Source organism: Centroberyx affinis, unplaced genomic scaffold (genome assembly GCF_046629955.1).
Source record: "Centroberyx affinis isolate AG114_WGS23_722 - 3 ecotype Tasmania unplaced genomic scaffold, CSIRO-AGI_Caff_v1 ptg000076l_1, whole genome shotgun sequence".
In the NCBI taxonomy this organism is placed as follows: domain Eukaryota; kingdom Metazoa; phylum Chordata; class Actinopteri; order Beryciformes; family Berycidae; genus Centroberyx; species Centroberyx affinis.
In genome coordinates this window covers 58,606-84,400 of record NW_027278785.1, presented here as the reverse complement: position 1 = coordinate 84,400, position 25,795 = coordinate 58,606, and the positions used below count along the sequence as shown (strand labels likewise).

Here is a 25,795-nt window from a genome sequence, read left to right as displayed (position 1 = left end):
TCTAATGTCCTATTGGAATATTATAGTAATGTTATAATGATACCATAGGAGATAAATAAAACACCATAAAATAATTGCCTCAGTATTGAGTACCACATATACACAATTAAGGCCCAATAGAAATATTATAGGAATATTATATTGATAGGAGACAAATACAATACCATAAGATATGTTAGAATCACTATTGAGGCTACCACAGACACATTAAAGCCTGTGAGGAATATTGTGAATATTATAGTGATGCCATATGAGATAAATAAATATCATACTAAAAAGTTGATCTTGCTCCAGGACATTTAGCACATTTATTCTCGTGAATAAAGTCTGCTGTTGTGCGGATCAACTTTTTACTACCAGCACTAAGGCGAATGTGCGCATAGCCCTATGATATTTACTACAAATAAATACCATAAAATAAGTTAGAATCACATTGAGCACCACAGAAAATACAAAGCCTGGAATAAATATTATAGGAACAGTATAGTTATTTTTCGTCAGGTTGGTGTATGGGGAGGTCAAAATAAGCCGCGGGACAAGGCAGGTTAACCAAAGGGGGAGAGTGGGAAGCAGCCTGTGGCCGGTGTCGGGTCGTGGGATCAGCGGGGTCACTGAGGTGTGGGAGTGTCTGCGCGGGGAGGGCGGCCCTCTGACCTTTGTTCCCCGGCCTTCCTATAATCCCGGCCTCAAAGACCATACGGTGATAATGGAGAACTTCTGAATGGAGTTAAATGGCCGCCATTATACGGATCTGTGTCGCTATTCTTCGTGTTTGTTTAGCCCCGGTCATCTCGCGATTTAGTGTAATCAGGCGTGTGATGGAGAAACGGCTTGAGACGCGCTGAAGGGGCGCTGGAGGACTCCGCAGGACAACAGTTTATTAGAGATGGATATCCACCTGAGATGAATGACACCAATACGGGGGGGGGGGGGGGGGGGGGGGGGGGGTGAAAATAATTGGCTGTCCACTTCAGAATAGCTAGAGGCCCAGCCATGGTTGACAAACCTATTGTCCTGCTTAGGATGCCAAGCACCCATTCTGAACAACTAGGCCTATAATAATCCTATAATAGCCTACATTTTAGAAGGACGCTAAACAAATGTCACAGCAAAACTACAAATCCCTATAGGAATATTATAATTATGGGAGATAGAGAATATCATAAACTACGATAAAGTCACATTAAACTCACTATTGGGTGCCATAGACACACTACAAGTTCCTCTAGGGAAGATTATAGGAATGTTATAGTGATTTTTTGTTACTGACGGGTCAGTTGAAGAGACATGGAGTTAACAAAGGACATTTTCAAGATGCCTCCCTCTTCTTTATGTAGACTATAATCCACCTCATAGTTTTGCCGCTTTTGTAGTAGGGAGCTTTCTGTCAACATTGCCATAATCTGGAGTAGACTGCCACCTAGCGCCGGTTTTGGGGGGGTTCCTTTGAAATTCACAGGCAGCGACACCAGTTCTCATCGATCTGTGATTAACACATGTGGTTAAGTGATGATGCAATTAGTTGTAATGTTTTTCTGTCTTTATCGGCATTTGACTCATCCTCCCAAATACCCCCCCCCCCTCTCTCTCTCTCTCTCTCACGCACGCACACACACACACACACACACACACACACACACCCTACATACAAACGCATAACCACAGAATCGCACTTTTCACAGTGCTATTATGTGTGTGTTATTATGCTTTCCACATAATAAACGACTGTCCCTCCCTGCTGTCACAAGATGATGGTGGTGACGGACGATAAATTAGAAGGATCAAAGTGCGGCCCTTGGCACCGTGTCATTACCCCGACTCTAGCTCACCAAAGCCCCCGGCGCTCTGCATACCTTTCCGGGCAGAGGAGGCGCTCCGAGTGGCCCTCACCGGAGCGGTGGGTGTGCGCTTTAACTGTATTTAAGCACCGGGTTCATACATATCAGTCATTTTGCATCCTGAATCCTGAATGCAGGACTGATGTTCCCTGACAACATGCAGACTGACGGGGAAGCAGCTCTCGGCTCCATTGGAAAACCGGTCAAATTTAGGGACCAGGACTTCAAGACTCTCCGGGATGAGTGTCTCAAGTCTGGTTTGTTGTTCTCTGATCCGAACTTTGCAGCTGAGCAGAAATCCATCGGTATGCCCGAAGACCCAGACCCCAACAAGGCGATCAAGTGGCTGCGACCCAAGGTAGCTACACCAAGTCACTGCTGGTACTTCCAGTTATATAAAGTTTTACTGTGCCTTGTTATCCAGATCTCGGAGGGCGTTTTCATGTGCATGCTAATCAGTGGCATTGGTATTCATTCTGCCAGCCACGTAATGATTCTGTAATAAACTTATAATAGGCTATTTCATTCTATGATGATGTATTCTTGTAAGCGTCCTATACTGAAAAAAAAATCTCATGCTATATAGTATATCCAGATATGTATATTTTGGGCACCCTAAATATATTTCAAACGAATGTCATCTTCATGCACAAACTCATATTTTATAGAGAATGTGCTGTAAAAAGCCCTCTTGCCATAATTCAGGGCAAACGTGAAACGTGAAAATTAGGTGTGGCTCACACATGAGGGACTTGTTACCTGGAGCATTTCCCTAAAAAGAAAAGGAGCCACTGTGTAACAGAATAGAGATAAAAAAAAAACCCAATACTTAGTCTAAGCCAGTAGCTGGATGTTTTTGAGAGTTAATAAGACACAGCTGAACTTAAACATTCAATCACATACTATATACTGTATATACAATGATAGACAGATATAATGCATTGATAAATCATGTTAACATAAATTAAGAGAATAGAAAAGTGAAATTGTCAGTGGCAGTGTTTTTATCCATTTTAACGCTTTCAGAGTTTCAATTTAACACTGACAGTTTTACTGTGTATAAATGGGGGAACAAGAGATTGTGTGGTCAGGGGCTCACTGTCCTCCTCCCACTGCATTTCTGCAGGAGATCAGTAAGAACGCTGTGTTTGTGGAAGGCACAACGGGGACGACCGATATCTGCCAGGGCCAGCTGGGTGAGTCTGAGAAACACCTCAACACCATCAAGGGTTTGGGTCAATTTATTAATGAACTCATCAGCTCCAAATCAGCTGAGGAATTGGAATTTGAAAAAGAATTGAAACAGAATTGGAATTGAATTGGAATTTCAGAAGGTTACATTTAATTCCATGAAATTCTGTAAAATTCCATGTTTTTTTGTTTTTTCTTAGAGCTGGGTGCAATTCCAATTCCAATTCAATTTACAATGCATTCTCAATTCAGTTCATGAATGGCCCCAACCCTGACACACACAGCTTTCCCTGTCTGTTCAGTAAAACCTACGTCTGCTGTCCACGTCTTAGCTTTCCTTTTCCAGGGAGTGAGGGATGAACCTGGGATGTGTCATACTGCATTGTCTCAGCAGGCCTTTTACGTAACATCACCAGAAAAGATCAATCCATACGAGCCAAGCTGAGCCATTCCATCAGCTCAGCTGGTGGGTTTTTATGTTTCTGTTGTTCGATGACAAAGTGTACCCAACCACCCCGGAGCAGGATGTGTATGCCACACCGCCCCAGGGACACAACTTCAAACGCCCAGCGAGGGGGAGTGGGGGGGGGTGACACTCTGTGGTCTCTGCCGCCCCAAACCAGGGAGGGACAGCAGGGGGTCCATGCCCATCCAGTCCTCAGATTATGCTGTAACTCTGTAGTTCAGTCTGTTTTGCATTTGCGGTGAACTGGAAGCCCATGTGCATGACAGTGAGCTCTCCTCTGGGAGTTTGGGATTGATGGCCTGTGTCACCAGCTGTGTATGTACAGTATGAATATGTGTTAGTGTTGGGGATCAATACCACCTCCTCCTCCTTCTCCTCCCATCTGTCTCTGTTTTATGTTTTCATGAAAAACTGTGGTCCAGGATGTGATTTCCATGATTTCGTCAGCGGCAACACATACTGTAAATTTTTCTACATGGAACAGATGTTTACTGTTGGACAGGAATGTGACTAAAGTGTGTGTTGTGTGTTGTGTGGTGTGTGTGTGTGTGTGTTTGTGTGTTTGTGTGTGTGTGCGTGTACGCGTGCGCACACGCACGCTAACCTACCTAAACACTGACAAAAACAACATACGCTTCAAGCACAATGTCTTCAGGCCCTCTGAAATAATTTGACATGTAAAAAAATGCGCTTTAATATTATTCAGTACATTGCACAAAGGGTATTGTATAATGCAGGAGTTGACTTGTTTCCATATCAGTTTCACGTGTTTCCACTGTCTACCAGGAAACTGCTGGCTGCTGGCCGCCCTGTCCTGCCTCACCATGCACCCCAAACTCTTTGTGAAGGTGGTGCCGCCCAAACAAAGCCTCTCCGAATCCTACGCAGGAATCTTCCATTTTAGGGTAAGTAAGAGGTTACAGATAGATAGATAGATAGATAGATAGATGGATAGATAGATAGATAGATAGATAGATAGATAGATAGATAGAGAGATAGATAGAGAGATAGATAGATAGATAGATAGATAGATAGATAGATAGATAGATAGATAGATAGATATGTGGAAGGAGTGGCTGTAATTAAGGCCCAGCTCTCTTTACTGTTGGGTGTTATTACAACTAGATTTACAACACGCAGCCTCCCACTCCCTCCCCCTGCTGCTAATGAGAGAAATAATTAATTACAACCACCCCTCCCCCCAGAACCACTCAGCCAGCTGAGACTCATTGCTAGCATGCCCCTGACCAACACAAAATTACATATACACACACACACGCACTCATACACACACACACTCTTCCTCTTATGATTGAATACACCATTCATATCCCCAGCTCAGACTCAACTGTTGTCTGCTGCCTCCACATCCTCCTCTTCCCAACGCTACCCAACTGTGCCTGGGTGTTGTGCTAGATAGTATTTCCCATTGTTTGCAGTCAAAATAATTATGAAAAGATGATATGATAAGCCATGATAAAACAGATCAGTGGCCAAGGATGACACACGTGTGTTTTACGTGAAATGCAGAAGCACAGGATAGAGTTTCACAAATAATATATCACAACTCATTTTTGGTCGTTTCATGTGTAACAAAGGACTGATTCACTGAAGCCATTCATGTTTTATCTGATCAGCTCTTGGTTTTGTTATTGAAGCCTTACCCATTTTCAATGAGATTCCTATATATTTAGCTATTGTGACATAGTCCTGGCATGTGAAGAAGGTAATGAGATCCAACAGGTATCGACTCATCCAGCGTCATCGTTCCAGGGTGGTCTCATATGTAAGAGGAGACAGACACAAAACCAAATTGCAAAGTGAACATAACACTTTATTACTGTTTTTCTCAGTCGCTTTGGTACATTTCTCGAATCATCCTCGACATTTGCAAAACAGTAAGTGCATTTCTCAAAACAATTCGTACAAATAGCAAAACACCATGGATTACCTGCAAAAGCCAGTCTTGCTCAAAATCCTTAGTTCATCTCTCAAAAGTAAATATCTGTGTCAATGAACATGTCAGTGCCATCAGAATGACAAGTCCTTGTGTCATTGTGTACGGATAAGACAGTCAAATTGCTTAGTCATGTTGTCAATATAACAGTGTGCTCTGGAGGGATGTTCTGATGTAAACTATGGCTAAAGTTTTGAAGACAATTATTGTAAATTGTAAGTTACACCTTAGTGTATGTGGGAGATTGATTGCAAGAGACTGGACAAGATTCACATTTACACTTTTACTGTTTGTACTGTAATTTGTTGACAGACCATGTCATTGCAATACAGAAAGGAAAAGACAGCACTGCATAGCACAAAGAAAAAAAATAAAAGTAGAAATGTGAACATAGGACAATCTCCTTAGGGAAAACTGTACATGCAGTGCTGTAGGAATTACAGTGCAGTCTTCCTACACCTCCTGACGTTCCTGTCTGTTGGGCCACAAATTCTCATCCACATCACAACGAATATCTTCTCTTGCTATTTCAGAAAACTGGTTGATCATTGGTTGATCTAACGCTTCACACATTTCCCTTCGTTAGAGAAAGTCAAGATTCACCTGGGAGCAATTTACCAATTCAGGACAGATTTAGAAAAAAAGTCTAATGGAAATGTATAGAAATATGCTTGACATATTATGACAACTTGTTCAACCATTTTGCATGTAAAGACTTAGGCGATGAACTAATGCCTAAATGTTGTGGGGGGTGAGACTATTCAACAGAGACCCATTATAATACATTTTGATCAACATGACATAAGCAATTGATAATGTAGGAAACAGCAGAGAATTGTACATAATCATTTGCATGGATGTACCAAAGCATTTGCAACTTCAAAGAAATGAGAAACTTCTTTTTTGATGTGCACAAGTGACACAATGATGTGAAGATTGAACAAGTAGTTTTGAGAATTTCAATTCTGATCTGAGAAATGTACCAAAAGCGACTGAGAAAAACTGTAAGTAGAGAATCCCATCCAGAAGTGATGGAGTGATAGATTCTTAAAAAAAATATCATTGATGCAGAAACCAGCATTTATAACCAGTAAATTTAGTTTTTCATCATTGTTGTTGTTGTTGCTAAGCATTTTTTTTGCTCTTGAGGTATCATCTTCAGCTTCTTATTTGAGCCGCCTCTTTTTGTGCCATAAACTGGACTATGTTGACTAATGGCTGTTTACTTAAGTGTGGGCCCCTGGAAGACTAGCAACCGCCATGCGGAAGCGAATGGGGATCCAAATAAAGAATAAAGAAGGAAGAATAAAGGAGAAGTTGATTCTAATGTAAAGTTGGCAGCAGGGTGGCGTAGCGAGCAGAGAGGCCCTCCTTCAGCTGGCTCCGACCTGCCTGTTTCCCTACAGGGATCAATAAAAGACATCACATTATTACACATATCAATCTTGTAAAACCAAACAACAGCATCGTCATATATATCGCTTTAAGCTTTTCACTTAGTGATTAATTATTTGCCCCGGAGCCTCGGACCGACAGCATGGAGACTGTTAGGGAGCATGTGACATGACTCAACATGTGGGCAGGGAGGATAGGAAGAGCGTTTTGCCACGACAAGGTGATGGGAGAGCAGTTCAGGCATGCAGGTAGCGACCGCCCTTGGGACACACACGCACACAGCTGCAGCTATGGAGGGCCAGTGCGGGCCTGTTGTGTGCACACAGCCAGCAGTACAGTACACACCTCTAGTCACGACCAGTAACGGCCTCAGGAGGCTGTTGGAGAAATGAAGTCAGACAGGCGAGCGGGTTTCAGATCAGCGGGTTTATTTTACTCTTCATTTTACACGCCGGAGGGTTTTGTCTGCCAGATCGCAGCAACTGATCTGTATTTCATTCATGCTCTTTTATCGCTCTGCACATTTTTGTCTCTTGTTGATGTTTTTTTCGTTAAGATATGAGTTTGATTATGCTGTGTTATGCAGTCTGTTTCTTTTCAACCCCTAATCCCTCTCTACCCTCAGTCGCTGTGTCAGGTGCATTCTTTCTTTTGTCTTGCAGATCTGGATTTATTTTAGTAAGAATGCTTAAGTATCATTAGGATTGTGAAACAGATCCCCCCCCCCCCCCCACACACACACACACACACACACCTCTCTCTCTCTCTCTCTCTCTCTCTTTCCATGATATTCCTTCTCTTTACACTCTGCCTCCCTCCTCATTATCTTCCCCACTTTCCTCCCGATTCTTTCCATCATCCTCCCCTCCCACACACACACACACACACACACACACACTCCTCTTCCACTCTTTCCACTATTTTTACCCCACATCACCATTCTATATCTCCTCTCTTTTCTCCTCCTCCTCTCTCTCTCTCTCTCTCTCTCTCTCTCTCTCTCCCTCTGTATCCCTGTGCAGTTCTGGCAGTATGGTGAGTGGGTGGAAGTGGTTGTGGATGACAGGCTGCCAGTGCGCGAAGGCCGTCTGCTCTTCAGCTACTCTCACACCCGCAACGAGTATTGGAGCGCCCTGGTGGAGAAGGCCTATGCCAAGTCAGTTGCCACTACCAGCATATGTTTCTGGGTGGTAATGTCTGAGATCACCCACTCCTGTTTTTGTGTGTGTGTGTGTGTGTGTGTGTGTGTGTGTGTGTGTGTGTTGATTTAGGATTATGTCTCTGCGTGAGTGCGTGCCACCGCAACAATTTCACAAAAAAAAACATAAGCCACTTGGGATATCTTTCTCACCTGTTTATCTAGGCTAATTGGATCCTATGGAAGTCTGAAGGGGGGTAACATTTCAGAGGGGATGGAGGATTTCACCGGAGGCATAGCGTACTCCCTGCCTGTGTCCTCTCGTACCCCTCGGGTCCTCTGGAGGTCTCTGACGGCCGCCCTGTCCCGCGGCAGCCTTCTCAGCTGCTTCATCCAGGTAGAGCGGACACAAATAAATACACAATAAAATGTTGAGACTAACAAACACACACACACACAGGGGGATACTGATATAGATGCATCTGACTTTCACTCCTTGTTTTCACAGGCCAGTAACTACCTTGAGATTGGTAAAGTGACAGGAAACGGGCTGATTAAGGGCCACGCTTACGCCATCACTGACAGTAACAAGGCCAGTATCAAAACAACAACACTGTGACTGTGTGGCACTACATCTATTGTTTATTTGTTATGTTACCCTCAATATGTTGTTTTGTTGTCTTTACTTTTTGCAAAATTTTCAATATGATGTATTATCTTTATTCTATTCTCTGTTGCTGCAATCCAAATCCAGATCTCTGTGGGGAAATCCAATTTCCCCACAGAGATCATTAAAGTTTCATTGAATCGAATCGAATCGCATCTCATCTCATCTCATCTCATCTCACTTTATCTCATCTGATCTCAATTTATCTAATATCATCTAATCTCATGTTGTCATCTCATCTCATTTCACTTTATCTCATTTCATCTCAATTTATCTAATCTCATTTTGTCATCTCATCTCATCTCATCTCATCTACATTCCTCATTTTGACAAAATAGGTTGATTATAGAATATAAAAGTACGAGAACATGCCAAAAACGAATTCTCTTTTTGTAAATGAGTCTTTATTCATGGACCAGTTTTGTCTCTGTTTACATTTCAGGTGAAGAAGGCATCAGGAGAGACTTCGTTGCTGAGGCTGAGGAACCCCTGGGGCTTTGTCGAATACCGTGGACCCTGGAGTGACAAGTGAGGAAGCTGCCTGTGTGTGTGTGTGTGTGTGTGTGTGTGTGTGTGTGTGTGTGTGTGCGTGTGTGTGTGTGCAAGAGAGCAATTTCACTTGCAGAGCACAGAACGGTCCCAGATGTTGCATTTGTTTGTATGTGTGTAATCATAGGAGTAAAGACTGGGATGATGTGGACAAAGCTGAGAAGGAAAGGATTGAGCTCAAAAAGAAAGAAGACGGAGAGTTCTGGTACGTAACAGATGCAGAAACACACCAAGATGCCTCCACTGTAACATCTAATTCTCATATCAAAGCACAAGTCAAACTCAGATGTCCATTCTGCCGTGTCTGACTCTCTCCATCAGGATCAGTTCTGAGGACTTCAGCAGGCTGTTTGACACGGTGGAGCTGTGCAGTGTGAACCCCGACACCCTGGTAGAGGGAAACACGTCCGCCTCGCCCGCCGCCCCGTCCGCCTGGACCATCAGTGACCACGAAGGCGTCTGGGTACCAGGAAGCTCTGCTGGCGGCAGCCGCAGATACCACCGTATGTTGATGTGTTTGTGTTTGAGCAATCATTAGGGATGGGACGATATATCGGAATTCAATATATCATATCAAAAATGTGACCAAACGTATCGTGGGGCAGAAAAATGAATCGCATTATTATCTACATTTTATTCTGCTGTAGTAATCACAAATGAGACGACTTGCCCATCACAATTTCACAAGCTCTCCATCAAAATTATATGATTTGCACTTTGCAATGACATTTTTAAATTGTTGTTTACATTTTAGCAAGCCAATGCCATCGCTAGAATGATTTGAGTCTCAGAAATAAACATAATTCTGCACAGTCTCGTGGTTGTATGGAATCATGAACCCCATATCGCGCATCAAATCGTATTGTGAAATAAACATATCGTCCCATCCCATCTAGCAATTATGTGTACACTCCCTATTTGGATTTGCATTTTAGGGATCATACTTATATCCTATTTCTCTCAGGATCATTCTGGAAGAACCCCCAGTTTGAGTTGGTTCTCACAGAGCAGGACCAAATAGACGAGGACGATGAGGATGATGATGATGAAGATGACGAGGACGACGAGGAGATGACCCCAGAGGAGAAGAAGATAGCAGAGAAGCAGAAGGAGAAAGGGAAACAGTGCACAGTGCTGGTGGAGATCCTACAGAAGGACAGGAGGAAGAGGAATAAAGTCCACTTCCTCTACATGGCGTTCCACATCTACAGGGTGAGACAGAGGGTTAGAATATAAAACTAAAATATATTGAGTCTCAGTGCCATTATTCCAGTTCTGGATAAATTCCCACTTGTCTTTGTGTTTCCCCTTTTTTTTGCAGGTTCCTTCTGAGGTGAGTACTTAATAATTTCTCATGCCTGAAATAATATAATAATAATCTTTAATATTCTCAGTAGTTAATGGTTTCACAGAGTTTCCATCCCACAATAATATCTGTCTCCATACAGCTCCAGGGTTTGTGTCTGGACCGCAGCTTCTTCATAAAGAACCGTCCCGTAAGTCGCTCTGGGAAATATCGGGCTCAGAGGTAAAGTAGCCTACTCATCATGAGAGAAATTACCACTCGCTGCTTTTCACCTCCCAAATTTATAATTATTTAATGATCTGTTTACAATATGAAACATTTAGGAGCAGCTACCACCTTTGTTTTTATACTATAGCTTGTGCTTTCATTTATTAAACACCCTCTGTGTGTTTGTGTGTATCCCCACCATGGCAGGGGTGTGTGGAGGAAGGTGCATCTGGACCCTGGTAACTACGTCATCGTGGCCTCCACCTATCGACCCAACCAGCCTGGAGACTTCTTCCTCCGCATCTTCTCCAAGACTGGGAACACCCTGGGGTAGGATGGAGGGAAGAGAGAGAACACAAAAGGAGAACGGTCCCAAGGGGAGGAGACTTAGCTGAATGTTGTTTTCCTCTCATTTACCAAGAAAATAAATCCCTTGTGCCATAATCCAGAGCGACCATCCAGTTCAGACATGAAAAGAATGATGTAGAAGCCAACAAATTGTTGGTATAGAGGACACCAGGCTACGCTGTTATTGATCCACAGGACCATCAGATAGGCAGCACCGTTCACCAGCCACTTAGTCTAAATGTTATACAGAGTTGAGTGTATCACAGATGTTTTGTTGAATTCGACCCACGACACGACAGCTCCAGAAGGCTCAACAATAAGCTCTGGCATCCCAGAACCACCCATACAACACCAAACACAGCTGTAGTCGCCTCCATTATCCTGTACCAACACTTAGGCTGATCTCTAGTTCCCAACATTATCCAGTAATTTATAAAAATCGCTTTTAGTCTCAGTTGTACCAAAAGCTGAGAACAGTGTATGAATACTCACTCTGATTATCATAGCTATATTTCAGCCAGAGCAACTATACCAATAACAAACATTATTTTGAAGTGTATAAAGTATGTCAAAATATATTTGATAAAATTTACACTGATGGTCTGGTCCTTGTGTTCCAGGAAGCAGGACTTCACCTGCTCCTCTGGCTTCCTCATGGTGAGTTCACTGACCTCATCATTAACACTAGCATCTAATAGCAGCCTGCCAAAGAAATATGCGTTTGTTTCTTTGTTTGTGCCTAACAGGTCATGTCAATGCCGGTCGCTCCAGAGGATCACATGAGAGTTCAGAAGACTTTTGAAGATGCGGCCGGCCCAGTAAGAGTTATTTTCCTCTTTCGCCCTAAACTTCACCTATAGCCTTTGGATAAAACATCCTAACCAACCTCTTCTGTCTCCCTGGCAGGATGACAGGCTGAATGCTAAGGAGCTCATGAAGCTGTTCAACTCAGGTTAGAAATTCCAGTATTTCATATTTTACATCTTTTTTTAGTAACAGCAGAGAATGTGGCAGAACTTCACTGCATTGTGCAAAGACAGCCAGTTCTGTTAAAGTGATCTTTGACTCTGTAGTGCCACTCATGGCCACTAGATGGGAGCAAAGTAGCAGCATGTTTCCCTCAGCTTGCAGCAGTGGATCCACACTGCCGTGCAAAGGCAAAAGGCCTTAACTTCAATTTTGGTCGAAAATGAGTTATTGTGATTTTTGGAACATTAAAGATCTGCTTTATCATGTGGACAAATATCTTGAGTCAATGTTGTTGTTTTTTGTAGAAAATAGTAGGTTGTCTTTGCCATAACTTCCAAAAGCCCTAGAAAAGCCAAGGCAGAATCCCGTAACATCAGTTACGGTTCTTTGTCTTTGTTTCGCTGCACTCTGGAACACTCAGTTCTGTTCAGTTCAGAGTTAAGGTAGGAGTTAAGGTACTCTGCCTTTGTTTTGCTGCGCATCAAGGGAAGTTACTGTTTACCGCGCTGGAGTTACGGAGTTATACCTATGTATTAATATCTGTCATCGAAGCATTTCTGACACACACACAGTAGCTTGAATATAGTGTAAAGCAAATAGTGTTGCAGTGGTTGTTTTTACTAACGTTACTTGTTAGCAAGCTAGCTAGCTAGCGCTAGCTAGCGTTAGCTAGCTTAGGCTAACTACTTGACAAACAAAACCAAACTGCTCCCATATGCGATCAGAATGCAAACAAAGCATTGGGAACAAACAATAACTAGATGGCTTGCCAGCTATAAGTAATCGTAAATCATATGCAATGAATGCTTTTTTCGTGTCATGCAGGCTAGTCAGTGCCAGCCTGTGACAGCCCGACACTGACAGCCAAGGGAACAGTGCGAGTGGGTTAGGGCTCGCATAGACACAAGACACACCTCCTAAGTAGCCTAATCACACACACACACAAGCTCAGCAGTACAACAATTCACAATTAAATAGATAGTCTACCTTTTCTTGTAACCTGATAAAAAAATCCATTGCAAACAACGTCCACTGAGAAGTTAAATCCAACCAAGTGAGCGATCAAATGGAAGTTAATGCCTTTTGCCGTGGCATGATCCCTTATTATTTTGCAGACAATGCAAAGGCAGAGTACAGTAACTTCCAAATAAGGGTCAAAGGTCAAGTTTGAGCCCAAAATTTTTATGTAGATAAATAACTTCATTAAAAAAACAAAGAATTGCCACATTTCCAATAATCTGCCTACAATTAATTTGGCTGGACAACAAAAAAACTTTAAAGTCATTTTTCTCAGTTCTACACTCTGGCGAGTTAAGGTCTTTTGCCTTTGCAGGGCAGCACAGAGGTCAGCAACAGTCTAGACAGAAGCTCAAAGCTGCAGATAGAGTAGATAGAGTTTGATTAAGTAATAGAAGTAACTATGCTTGCCCTCACCTTCACTTTTCCTCAGCTTAATCCCACTTAAACCTTTCTTTTTTCTCTGCGCCAATCGCTGTCTTTCTCCCATGTGCAGTGCTTGAGAAAGATTACCATCTGCCACTGGAGACGTGCAGACAGCTCATCTTTGGAGAGGATGTATCCTTTTGTCCTTGCTACAGACTTCAGTGTTACTCACTTCAGTGTTACTCACTCTCCGCTCTCTTTGTGCCTCTTCACACTTCTTGTTGAGTTCATAGTTGCAGTGGCTTCACTTCTTAAGAAGTCCGTCAATAGTCTATTTTGTGTGTTTATACTACCAGCAGGTTTGGAATTTGCCTTTAATGTATATGGGTGCAAGTTATAGTTGTGATCTCTGTCAAACCGACCAGCTTACAGGTCTAAAAGGGCAAAAATAATTTATCATCATACTAAAATTACAGTTAAAATTCACAACTATTATGCTATAATATGAAAATGTAGCACTGATTCACAGTGACCTGTCAAAACAACAACATGAGCATTTAGCCCAAATTTGGTGGATTTCTTGACCAATTCACATTAAGTCACAGCAACAACATCAACATTTGTTTTCCAATTCCATATTCTTCCATATGGGCACCAACCTTACAAATTCATTTTTATAGATTTGTCATTTGTGACTGTGTTGATAAAGGTTATAAGATGAACTAGCGATGGAAAATAATTGATTCTTCATAATATGCTGATTCACCATATGAGTATTTTCTTTATCATTCCAAGGGATTCTATACATTGTTGGCCATGGGTGCCAGGCAAATTCCGCTTATGACTCCTACTACTACTACTGTTAAGAAAATAATAATAATACTAATAACAATAAAATTCCCTCTTCACTTGCTAGGTCAGAGGTCAGGCTCAGCTCCAGAGCAGCGTCCCTGGAGCTGATAGGGGTTCGGTGTCTTGCTCAACTTCAGCACTTCAGCAGGGCGGATGCTTGCCGACATGGAGGCTTGAACTCCGGACCTCCGGTTGACTCACTCTGCCACCCTGCTGCTCTCTTTCAGCCTTTCCTCTGTAACTTTCTCTCTCTGTCCTCTGTCCCGTTGAGGAGTCCTTAACTCTGCTGTCAGACTAACGGCCGTTCTAGTCTCAGCCATAAACAAGCAGAAACCCTGCTGTCCCATCTGCGCAATCTGCAGGTACAGATCACTGTGGGGGTGTGTGTGTGTGTGGGTGTGTGTGTGTGTGTGTGTGTGTGTGTGGGGTGGTGGTGGAGGATAGGGAGGGGTTGTGTCATTATTATCCCTTTTGATATCGCTCTCTCTTTCAGTCAATCTTTATCAAGTTTGATGAGGACTCTTCAGGGACCATGAGCCCCTTTGAGCTCAGTGCGGCGCTGCAAGCTGCGGGTATGCACACACACACACACACACACACACACACAGAACGCTGCTGTCGTTTGGCTTCACACCTTCTACCACACCTCTCTGTCCCAGGACTGCAGTGCGATGGCAAGGTGATTCAGTTGCTGTCTGAGAGGTTTGGATCTGGAGAACTCCACCTGCCCTTCCACAGCTTTGTGTCGTGTGTCACCAGGCTGCGCAAGCTCTTTGGTAACACACACACACACTCACACACACACACTATACACACTGTAATTACATCCCCCATCTGCAGAGATGTATGTTGTTTGTATTTACTGTTTGCATGTGTGTGTGTGTGTGTGTGTGGGTGTGTGTATTCTCCTGTCTGTCTGTCCACCCAGACGTCTTTGCAGCTGCTCCACACAGAGCCATGAAACAAAAAACAGGATACAAAAATATATCCATGACCTTATACCAACTGGCCTGAAGGCTGTAACTAAAGGTCATATTTGTCAAACATTAAAACACGGTGATGGATTTTGATTGTTTCTAGTTTTCAACTTCTGGAACTACCAGAAAACTAGGTAGTTCCCCAAGGCTTTTTCAATTTTTGATCTATCTGCACGAAACCTGGTGCATAGCAGCATTACTGGATTGACATACGTACATTTAACGTTTTATATACCAGCCCAGTCAGATAAGGTCACCATTAACTACTAAACTTCAGACAGGGTATAGCCTCTCACAAAATTGTCTAGAACACCGTAACAATTTGTCCAGTGAACATGATATTTGCCACATAATTTGAGGTCAGAGACCATCTCCACAAAGTTTTAAACTTGACCAAGTAGACGCCACAAATGCTAAAACATTGTATCTTTAGATTTGATCTAAGCATGTCATCACATTTGGTGCCCATACATTTTAAGTAGGAGTCAAAATCTACAATTTGCTTTTAGTTGACACAAGTGTGTGTGGGAAACTTGGGAAACATGCCAGGACCTCTATGTTTCATTTCATGTATGAGTTACAGGGGGTTCAGCCTGTGTAAGGATGCAGGATGTTGCAATTTTCTGAATCCCTTGTTGAGTGATTGAGATTAAAGGCTTAAAAATGATTTGGTCTTTTCCATGGCGCTGAGTATTCATCCTCTTTTCTCCTCAGCTCTGTATGAATCAGAGACCAGTCAAGAGGTGAAGGACAGAGGGATCAATTCTGTGAGTATTTGGCTAAGTATACTTCATTATCATTTCATCATAGTCCTTCATTTCATCTTAGTCCTGGACCTGAACAGACTCTGATTCTCTACATCTTCTCTCTTCTCTCTACTCTCTATCCGCCTGTCGTTCCTCCACAGTGGCTGCTGCAGCTCCTGACGGTGTGAAGCCGTCTGTGAACGGGTCTCAAAACCACAGCAGAGTCATTTCTCTGTCCACAGTAGGACATTGAGTCTAAAAACATGTAAAGTGTTGAGACCGTAGTCCTGTGTGTGCCTTATTCCAAAGTTATACCATTGACTGTCAGTTAGTGCCTTACTACGCTACTGGCTTTCCCTTCTCTTAATCTTATACTATTCTTATACTATTGATTATAGCCTTAACGTATTGTCACGCAGGGTATGGAGCACAAATATTTTAACATTTTGCAATATATTAATATACTAGACACTGTAATAAAATTGTTTCTACAAGCAATTTCAGCTCTTGTGTGATTGTAACTATTTCCCTTATTCCTTTTGTGTTTACAAAGCATTGTACTCATTTTTTTTACACACACACTTGTAGTCAAGGCAATAATAAATCATATCTTTCCAATTGATCTACAGAGACAATTGTCTGATGGTGAAAAATTTGTTTGTGATGCAAACAGAAAAGGAAAAATATATTTCCAAAACTTAAACTTGAATGAAATAACAAATATAATTGCAATTACTAAAATATATATATATCTAAAAAAATTACTGCAACACCAACAGTTGACTCATCCATGCACATATGAGCATATACACAACAATATTCATGCCCATACACACGTGTACTCACACGCGCTCTCTCTCTCACACACACACACACACGGTGAGCACTGCCTGCCCCACTGAGGGTGTGAGGGTGATGTCTCAGCAGCGCTACACGCACCATCTCTATTCTTATCACGCTGACGCCACGCACAGCGTCAACACGCACTCGCCCCCTCCTCCACTACGTTCCCTCACTCCCTCCATCCATCCCTCACTCTATCGCTCCCTCCTGTTCTCTCTAGTAACTGTCTCGGTCTCACAATCTGCCTCCTCCTCCTCCCTGTTACCCACTGGCTGCTCTCTCATAGCCCCACACACACACACACGAACACACACACAGGTGCGTGCGAGCGAACACACACGCGCTCTTGTCCTTTCTTCACACGCTTCTATAAATAGAACCTTTGCTCACACACCACTTCCTGTTCATCGTTAGGTGACTACACACAGGTTGCCCTCGGCAACCATCCATCTACCTTGGCATAGAGCGAGGGGAGAGAACGCTGAGGAATGGGGAGAATAAGGGAGACAGAGCAGAGTGAGAGAGACAGGACCCAGAGAGTTTGATTCGTACAATTCCTCTCTCTGCCTGGCTTTCCCTTTATCTCTGCCTCCTGTATTATCTTATTATTGGATGTTTTTCTCTACTCCACGTCTCCTCTTTTTACCTCGGCTCTGCTTTCCCAGTAGCCTGTGTGTCTGAATTGAGGAGCTCTGTAGAAGATGAGTCGGTCTGACAGCTGTGGCCTGGACCGGGCTTGTAAAATCAGATATCTGCGGCCTCACAGGACTCAGTACAGATGTAGCAGGATCTGCTACTCCTCTACTCTCATATCCTCTCTGTTTCACTGTGGGCCGGTAAACAGAAAGACAGACTAGAGTGCAATTCAAAAAGAAACAGCCAATCAATGACTGTTCATTCCCTAACCTAATCCTTAACCTAACCTAAACCTAATAGTAACTCTAACCTTAATGCCTGCTTATTATGTGCTGTTGTTTGTTTATGTGCTTTTGAAGCTTTAATACATTTTGGACGTTGCACAAGTAAGGTGCTTCCAATCCCTTTATTTTGATTGTATCCTGTGCTATTTTGGAAGCCCTTTTCTTCCCACTGTTTTTTGACGTGGATACCTAAAATAACCCCAAAATAGCCCATGAAAAAGTGAGGTCCGGCAAAAGATGTCCTCACTATGGAGGATTTTCTCATGTTTCTACCTTGTGAGGACATTTGGTCGTCATAAATATGAAAATACAGAAACACACACACACATACTCAAACACACTGGCACCAGCTCAGCCAGTCACCTTAGGACTTTGTCAGATCAATAAAAGCAGAATGTAAACCAATGACTCAACCGCAAACTGCATTCCCTTTCCTTGTTGAGCATCTTTATTCGCCCCTTTCTTTTCTCCTTGATTCTTCACTCCCGACAGCGGCTGCACTCCTCCTTTCACCTGCTCCACTCATCTATCCTCTCATCACATCGTTCTCCCTCCTCTTCCCCCCCTTTGCTTTCCCCCAGCTGTCCTGTGGGACGTGATGATGCTCTGACAGGCTTGGCGTCTGTTCTTGGAGGTGCTGGTATTTTTGTGCCACAGCGGCGGGGGCGGGTACAGGAATAGTGCTGGGAGTTGTAGTGTATAGTGTGGGGGTGGGATCCAGGGAGGGCAGGCATGGTTGAGATCTGTGAGATTTAAGCCACTGTATAGACAGGAGGGAGACCAGGGAGGATTGCGTAAGTTGGCTCCCGAGCTGCAAATTTAGCCCGGGCTCACTCACGCATAATGTTGATGAGCAGCACTATCTCAGTCGTCAGAGCCGCGATATTTAAAGACACGAGTGTGTGTTGGCATGGGATGTAGAGTATATTTATTGTGCGCGTGTTTATTTACAAGACGGGAAGACTGTTGGCTGATAATTTGAGATGCAAAGAGCTGGATTTGCATCTGCAGCGCACCTGCCCTTCACTCTGGTTGCTGTTTCTCATGCCGTTGTTGCTATTTACTTATCAGGATGGCGTCCATATGGCAGTTTGCTCTAGATTGTGTTTTCATGGTGACCAGTTGTGCCACAGTCACTGACTATGAAACATGATTAAGAAAATACTGACTAGGAAATATGAAAGTGACGTATGACAGTATGTTAATGAACCTCTTGCTCACAGATATTTGACCTTTCACTTTTTGCTCTTGTGTCTACCATGATGCATTGTTGTTGTTGAGTGTGTGTGTCCATCAACTCTCTTTAACATATCTTCACAACTGTTCTGCAGGACACCAATCATTTCATGACTTTAAACCAATTGTCCTTAAGGCAGTGCAATAATTAAGGAATAGATTTCAGCAGTTTTAAAAGGCCGAAATTCTCACATGGCCCTGCAATTGCAAAACATGATACATATACAGTATACAACTGAACCTGTGCTACAGTTTGCTCCTATGCACCATCATGAATAATAGGTATTTCCCTAAAGATTTTTTTTTTTCAATTTTTAACCAATTTAAGGCTCTATAAACGGGTCCAAGGATAAAGAATATGTAGCCTATACCACAAAACTGTCCATAACCCTGTGACAATTTGCCAAAATGTAATATAACTTGGTACCTATGATGATGACAGGAAAGGAAATCAACCAATGAGGGTTGTCATTAATGCAAAAAAAAAAAAAAAACATTTTTTGTTTGGTAAGTCAGATAGCATCTAATCTGGTAGGTCTATAGCCAAACTAGCCTGACTAGTCAACATCTTAAGTTATTATACCTTAATGTGATCTAGACTATCCATATTAAACTTGATTTCCATGTCAGTGCCTCTATTTTGAACGTATATTTCAAATTCCCTGCCTTTCATGTGTTGGTGTATACACGGCACATTATGGTCTACTAGCGGCCTAGCTTTTCAGATTCTCTGCCAGTCTACAAATAGAGTGCAGATGCCTGCACACAGAATTGATCTCAGCCTTCAATTTAGACACTCAATCTAGTTAAACCCTCCAGGCATGAATTCTGAATCTTGGTCGAAACATCAGATGGAGGGATGAAATATTAAGACTTGCTCATACTCATTTAACATTCATTTTCTCTACATTTTTAATCACTTAGTTTGATTGATGAAACAGTCCACAGGTAACTGATGTTAAATTTAGAGCCTTTTCAGAGCTCCCATTTCATTTGATATTTTCTGTTTTGCTTTTGATCTCGGCTTAATACATGAAAGCCTGCTTGAATAAGAAACTACCCAAATGTGTGATTACAATAGTAAACACCTATTTAATCCACTCTTTCATACAAAATGCAGTTTTTTGTAGTTCCTCGCTCCCACACACAGATGATTGCGTCAGGCTCTATGAACTCTCTGTTGAAGGCTCCCTGATCACACAGGTGTGATATCACACACCTGAAAAAATCAACCTGCTGTCGTCAGTCGCTCAAGCCTGTACGCTCATATGAGCCACAACTACAACAACAACGTGCCTGGAATTCCTTTCATAACTGAAATACCAAGTCATGACACCGTCTTATGATCAACTTGTTTGTGTGGTTATTACATGCAAATATGTGGGTTCATCTGTGGGTTTCTTTCATCCTTCAGTTGATTGATTCATTAATCACTCTCCTAGCCTTACCCTGTGACAATTATTTATATTCAGAAAACAGTGTGTCAGATAATCACATGTGGGATGGGCCATTAATTTGACATGACAAAAAATACATTTCATTCATTCATTCATTCATTTCTACATATTCATACTGACCGACATCCTCTCATACCTCTTCAGTATTCATGTGGTTATTTTTAATATGCAGATACAGGCTTGTAATGTTAGGTCAATTGTTTGCTAGGATTTTTTATTTTAAACTTACCTAAATGTTCATGTGCATTGCTATTGATACCATAAACACTGTAATTTGACTTATATGAAGATTATTTAATCAACCTTTCTGTCAGAATTATACAGAATTACATAACGTCTGACTTAATCTAATATAATTTATGGATAATAGAGATTAATGTGTCTTTGTGGTTTTATCATCGTATTTTCCTTTTAGAAACACAGCCTGCCTACAAACTTTATGGCTGACATACTGCAAATCCTCTTTTTACTTCTGTAAAGACTTTTAACTGCATCTTCACTGCCTTTATGGATAAATGATTTATTTATAATACATTTTTCACAGAAGTTTCTATGACATTTATCACAGAAAAAAATATTTTCTCTGCTACAATGTGTGATAAATGTGCTATAATCTGTGCTATAATGTTTGATAATAAATTAAACATATTTTCTGTGTAATAATCTGTACTATAATGTGTGATGATACAATGAGAGAAAAAGGATGTTCTGTGTGAAATAGTGAATGATCAGTCTGGCATGTTATTACATTATATTATAGTATCCACATGGTTCATTATCACAATTGCCTTTAATTTAGGAGATAATTATTCTGTTACGAATATTGTCTCTAAAGAGGTTTTTTCAGAGGATTTGTAGCTATATATGTATGTTAGTGTTGAAATGGCCTTAAGCTTTGGATTTTGTCACAATTCTCCTAGACCTAAGAAATACTTTAAGTAGACATCTATCATTCACTACCATAGGAAATTATGGATAGATTTTTGGATAGATACTACAGACAGCTGGTTTGTATTGACATTGGTATCAGACCCAAATATCTTGTATCAGTTAGGCCCAAATTGTCTTGCCTGATGTCCATGGAAGCTCCCAGACTAAAGGCTTTCACATCTCATAAAGCCTGTATGTGCGTATGAGACTGGTGTTACTCATACTTTCTAGATCTTACACTTCCTCTTGCATCTGTTCAATCCCATGAGTCCTGTGTTCAACAAAACTCTCAAATCGTCCCCATTAACCCTGCCACTTCAAAAGCTGGACGTCTGCTTCATTAGAAGTACTCAACTCTTTAAACTATTATTATTATTCCAGTCACGGCACCAGTGTTTCAGGGTTTGAGAGTAACTGATGCAATGGGATTACAGTAATATGACAGTTAACAGCTGCTGAAAAAACAGTCATGTTTCGAAAAATTGTTACCTAGACACATGTTTGGAAGGCGGAAAGCCTTTTAATTGTGAGATTGAAAAATCATTTAATACAAATTGAAATAATGGCTCCTAGTTGTCTATTAAAAAATATTCAAACTGCAATCTGGAAAGCTGCAACTTCATATTTTATGGATTTTGGAAGGCAAACAGACCCAACAGCAACTGAAAATAATCTGATTACATGAGGTTATTCAATTGGGCCGATCCACTTACACTGATGATAAGTTTTTAACTAGTGTCATTTACTTTCTATGCTTCTATGCTAGTAGCATCATTTTAGCTTCTATGCTTTACTCATGAAGTAAGCAAGCGATGGACGCAATGATTGAAACTGAAACTAAGTTTATCCAGCTGTTTATGCACCAATAGATAGATAGATAGATAGATTAAAAAAAATCTCTTTATTTACCCTCCTGCACAATTGCCTGATGTATTAATATATGCACACGGTTGCCTCCATGTCTGGACTAATGCACATCTGATCTGACTGCTCTGTCATGCCAGGTTAGCAATTCTAGGTCACCTGTGTGCCCTGATATGATTTTTCTGCCCTAGTTTGTGTGGCGAGCATGATAAGTAGGTTGATGTGTAACAGGGAGGGTGGGGGTTGGGGGGGGGGGCAGTGGGAGGAGTGGGGGCAGCAAGAGGGGGCGGGGGGGTAAAGGAAGAAAAGCACTGAATCAATTTGAGGCAAGTTGAGAAAGAAATATGTCCACAAAGGAGACTGTGGGTGAAGAGGAGGAGTATAGAGGGGAAGGGGAGGAGGGTGCAGGGCAGAGGGGTGAGCTACTGGAGCAAAGGGGTGACGAGAGAGGGGAGTAAAGCGGTGGGTGGGCACTGAGGGCCAATGACAGTCAAATGAGGTGAGGGGGCTGGCAGGGGCACGGGGGTCTCTGCGTCTTGACGTGTGCAGCGTGCATGCAACCTCCATGTCTTTCTTTTCTCTCTCTCTTTATTTGATCCCACCCTCTATCAATCCCTTTTCCTCACCCACTCACTCCCTTTATTCCTACCTCTAACTGGTCCCTGAAAAAATAGGGCAGGCCTTATGTAAGAAATAGAGAAGGAGCGGGGGGTTGAGAGCGAGAGAAAGGTTGAACAAAGACCGCTAGATAGAGAGAGGCAAACACAGAAAGAGAGAGTGAGTAGGGGGAATAATGAACTTTGCTGTTCTTGATCCTCATCTAGTCCTCACTCTTTCACCCTCTTGCACTTGGCCCTCCCTCTTCTGGCTCTTTGCTTCTCCGTCTGGCAGTGGGCCTGTTGAAAGTAGGCTAGGATTGACGCGCTGCTTGTGTCTGAGTCACAGAGAGCTGTGGAATACTAAAACCCACTGATTGCATTTAACTTTAGGCATCCGACTCCCATGCAGTGCATGATACAATAGAGCCATCCACTCGCGTTTCTGCACCTCGGTGCTGACGTGTATGGATTCACTAAAACAGAAAAAGGACGCAGTTGAAAATTGCAGCTTGACGCAGTCAACAATTATAGAAATAGTCCTTTGGAGGCATTCCCGATATTCATATACGGTAATGCTCTGGCTAAACGCATACTGTAATAATAATATGCAATGACCTGCATTGCTTGCTATGATTTTATCGTCTTACCACTTTCAGTGTATTTATATGTCCATGCTACCTGTTTGTTGTTATGTTTTTAGCAGTTTTATGGTTTTTAACATCATGCCCAGGATGTTGCTCAGGATGTTGTACAGCTGAAAATTAGCTGGATATCACTGGCACATTTACAGCAGTGTTGATTGGTGTGCAGTGCCTGTAAAAATAAACTTAAACAGACATTGAGGTCAGATTATGCTACATCTGGTTCTGCACTCCAAACAGACTGACTGGCCAAAGGTAAAATATGAACTCAGCTTAAATCATCAGAGCAAAATTTCAATTCAAATCAAACCTGGAGGAGAGATACTGTATGTCACTGCACATTTACTACTCTCAGCACTTCTGAATGCTCTTGGTATAATCCTATCCTCACACAGGCAGTCAAGCATCTTCTTCATTATGCTTCTTAATAAGTTGTGTTGGTTCATCAAGTGCTGTCAAGGGCCTATTGTGGCTGTGGCATGCCTATCAGTCAATAGCAGCCACACTCAGTAGCTTTCCAACACTGAGGGGAATGAGTGTAAGAGGCCTGATTCCTCCCTAGAAGGACAAATTAGGTGATGTGAGAACATTTTTGTCCCACAAGAACCCATAACTGAGGGCATGACACACACAGACAGGAATGTTTTACCTTCTCAAAACATAACAAATCACTGAAAATTATGACTGTGCATGTTTGCTGTGTGGCTCCCTGTAAACACACTGGCTTCTTATTTAGCTAGAAAGCCGCAGGCATTCCACAATATAAACATGAGTACATTGAGATAAACAGGAGATAAACAAAACAAAGGTATGGAAACTGTGTGTGCTGAAATGTGGAAAACTGGAAAGCCAGAAATGCAAATGATGTAAACAAGAACACACAGTGAGACAATGACATATTGCCCAATGCAGACACATGTACGACTCGGTACAACTCCTCCCTTTGTACAGATTATAACCCTGTTAGAAGGCAGAGGAATCAATGGACATTTCAACTGAAATTCTCAAAGACATAGAGGCAGGTTTCACCCTCCACATATAAGAAACACTGTGTATCAAATACTGGTGTGAGAAAATGAGCTAGAGTTCCTCTTTCCACAGCCACAAACACAGTTAAACTCTCCGCCACTGGGGTCAACAACAGTTTACAGCTCTGACCCCTGTCTGCCTGTCTGTCTCTGTCTGTCTGCCTGTCTGTGTCTGTCTGTCTGTCTGTCTGTCTCTGTCTGTCTGTCTCCGTCTCTCTGCCTGTCTGACTGTCTCTGCCTGTCTGTCTGTCTATCTGTCTGTCTGAGTACTTTGACCACCACAGAGAATCAGGAGGGGGGATGGAGGTTGGTCATGTTAGTAATGAGGTGGTTTACTTGAGATTTGGCTCTCACATGAAAGAAAACCCAGTTTCTCTCTTAACTCCCCTCGGTCTGTGGTAGAAGTAGAGACCGCAGACAGCTGTGAGAGAGAGAAAGAGAGAGAGAGAGAAAGGAAGGGAGAGAACGAGAGAGAGAGAGAGAGAGAAACTATACTCTGCTTTTAATGAGAGAGGTGCAGAACGGTACAATTGTTTCAGCTGTGGATGAGCTTGGGGCATTTTACTTCAAGCACTCTTTCAATTAGCCCTTCTTTTATTTTCATCAAGGGGGAGACTGGGGAGACAATCGGAGGAGTTCTTTTTTTTCTGTTTCATCCTATCACTCAAAGACCAACCGAGCTATATGAGACAAATATTTATGTAGGCACCTAACATCTGTCTTCAGATTGTAATTCTAATCACCTTCAAAGGGTTTTGCAGTCAACATTTGGGTCACAATATTGATTGAAACGCTAGAAGTCAAACGTCAGATTTCCCCTCGACGTTCTGGGTTCAAATCTGGCCTTGGACCCTTGCCACACTGAACTGCTCCCACCCAAAACCCAGCCCCCCTCCTCCCCTCCCCTACACACACACACAAGCTTTCCTGTCACTCCACTGTGCACTGTCAAATAAAGGCAAAAATGGCACCAAAGAAAGTAAATGCCCCTGCCACCCTCGAGAAACGGTACATTAAAAACATTTCATTTATCTATTCATCAAATTCTTAAAACATGATCATACATCACATATTATCTTCTCTTGCTCCATTGGGAAATCCTTAATAGCTGGGTTGCAGCCTGCAGTGGGAGCTGTTGTCCCCTGATCTTCACAAGCCTTAAAATGTTCCTTCTCTTTAAAGTCGCATGATCAGTATCATAAGACTCGCACATAGTAGACACACTGTGTAGCACCTAGACACCGCAATGGCTGGAAAACAAGTATGACAGTGTAACCCCTCTCTGTTT

General features: G+C 42.3%; 1 protein-coding gene across 1 annotated transcript; it reads left to right on the top strand.

Annotated features, from left to right (window-relative positions):
• The first annotated feature begins 1,993 nt into the window (after positions 1–1,993).
• On the top strand, positions 1,994–16,461 carry capn12 (calpain 12). The gene is made up of 21 exons (XM_071521422.1): positions 1,994–2,196; positions 2,965–3,034; positions 4,282–4,400; positions 7,870–8,003; positions 8,211–8,382; positions 8,494–8,577; positions 9,095–9,180; positions 9,329–9,406; positions 9,523–9,704; positions 10,166–10,425; positions 10,656–10,729; positions 10,922–11,044; positions 11,683–11,719; positions 11,809–11,880; positions 11,969–12,014; positions 13,545–13,606; positions 14,560–14,628; positions 14,760–14,838; positions 14,926–15,042; positions 15,958–16,010; positions 16,151–16,461. The coding sequence occupies exons 1-21, from the start codon at positions 1,996–1,998 to the stop codon at positions 16,175–16,177; spliced, it is 2,145 nt and encodes a 714-aa protein (XP_071377523.1). The 5' UTR covers positions 1,994–1,995; the 3' UTR covers positions 16,178–16,461.
• Positions 16,462–25,795: the final 9,334 nt, after the last annotated feature.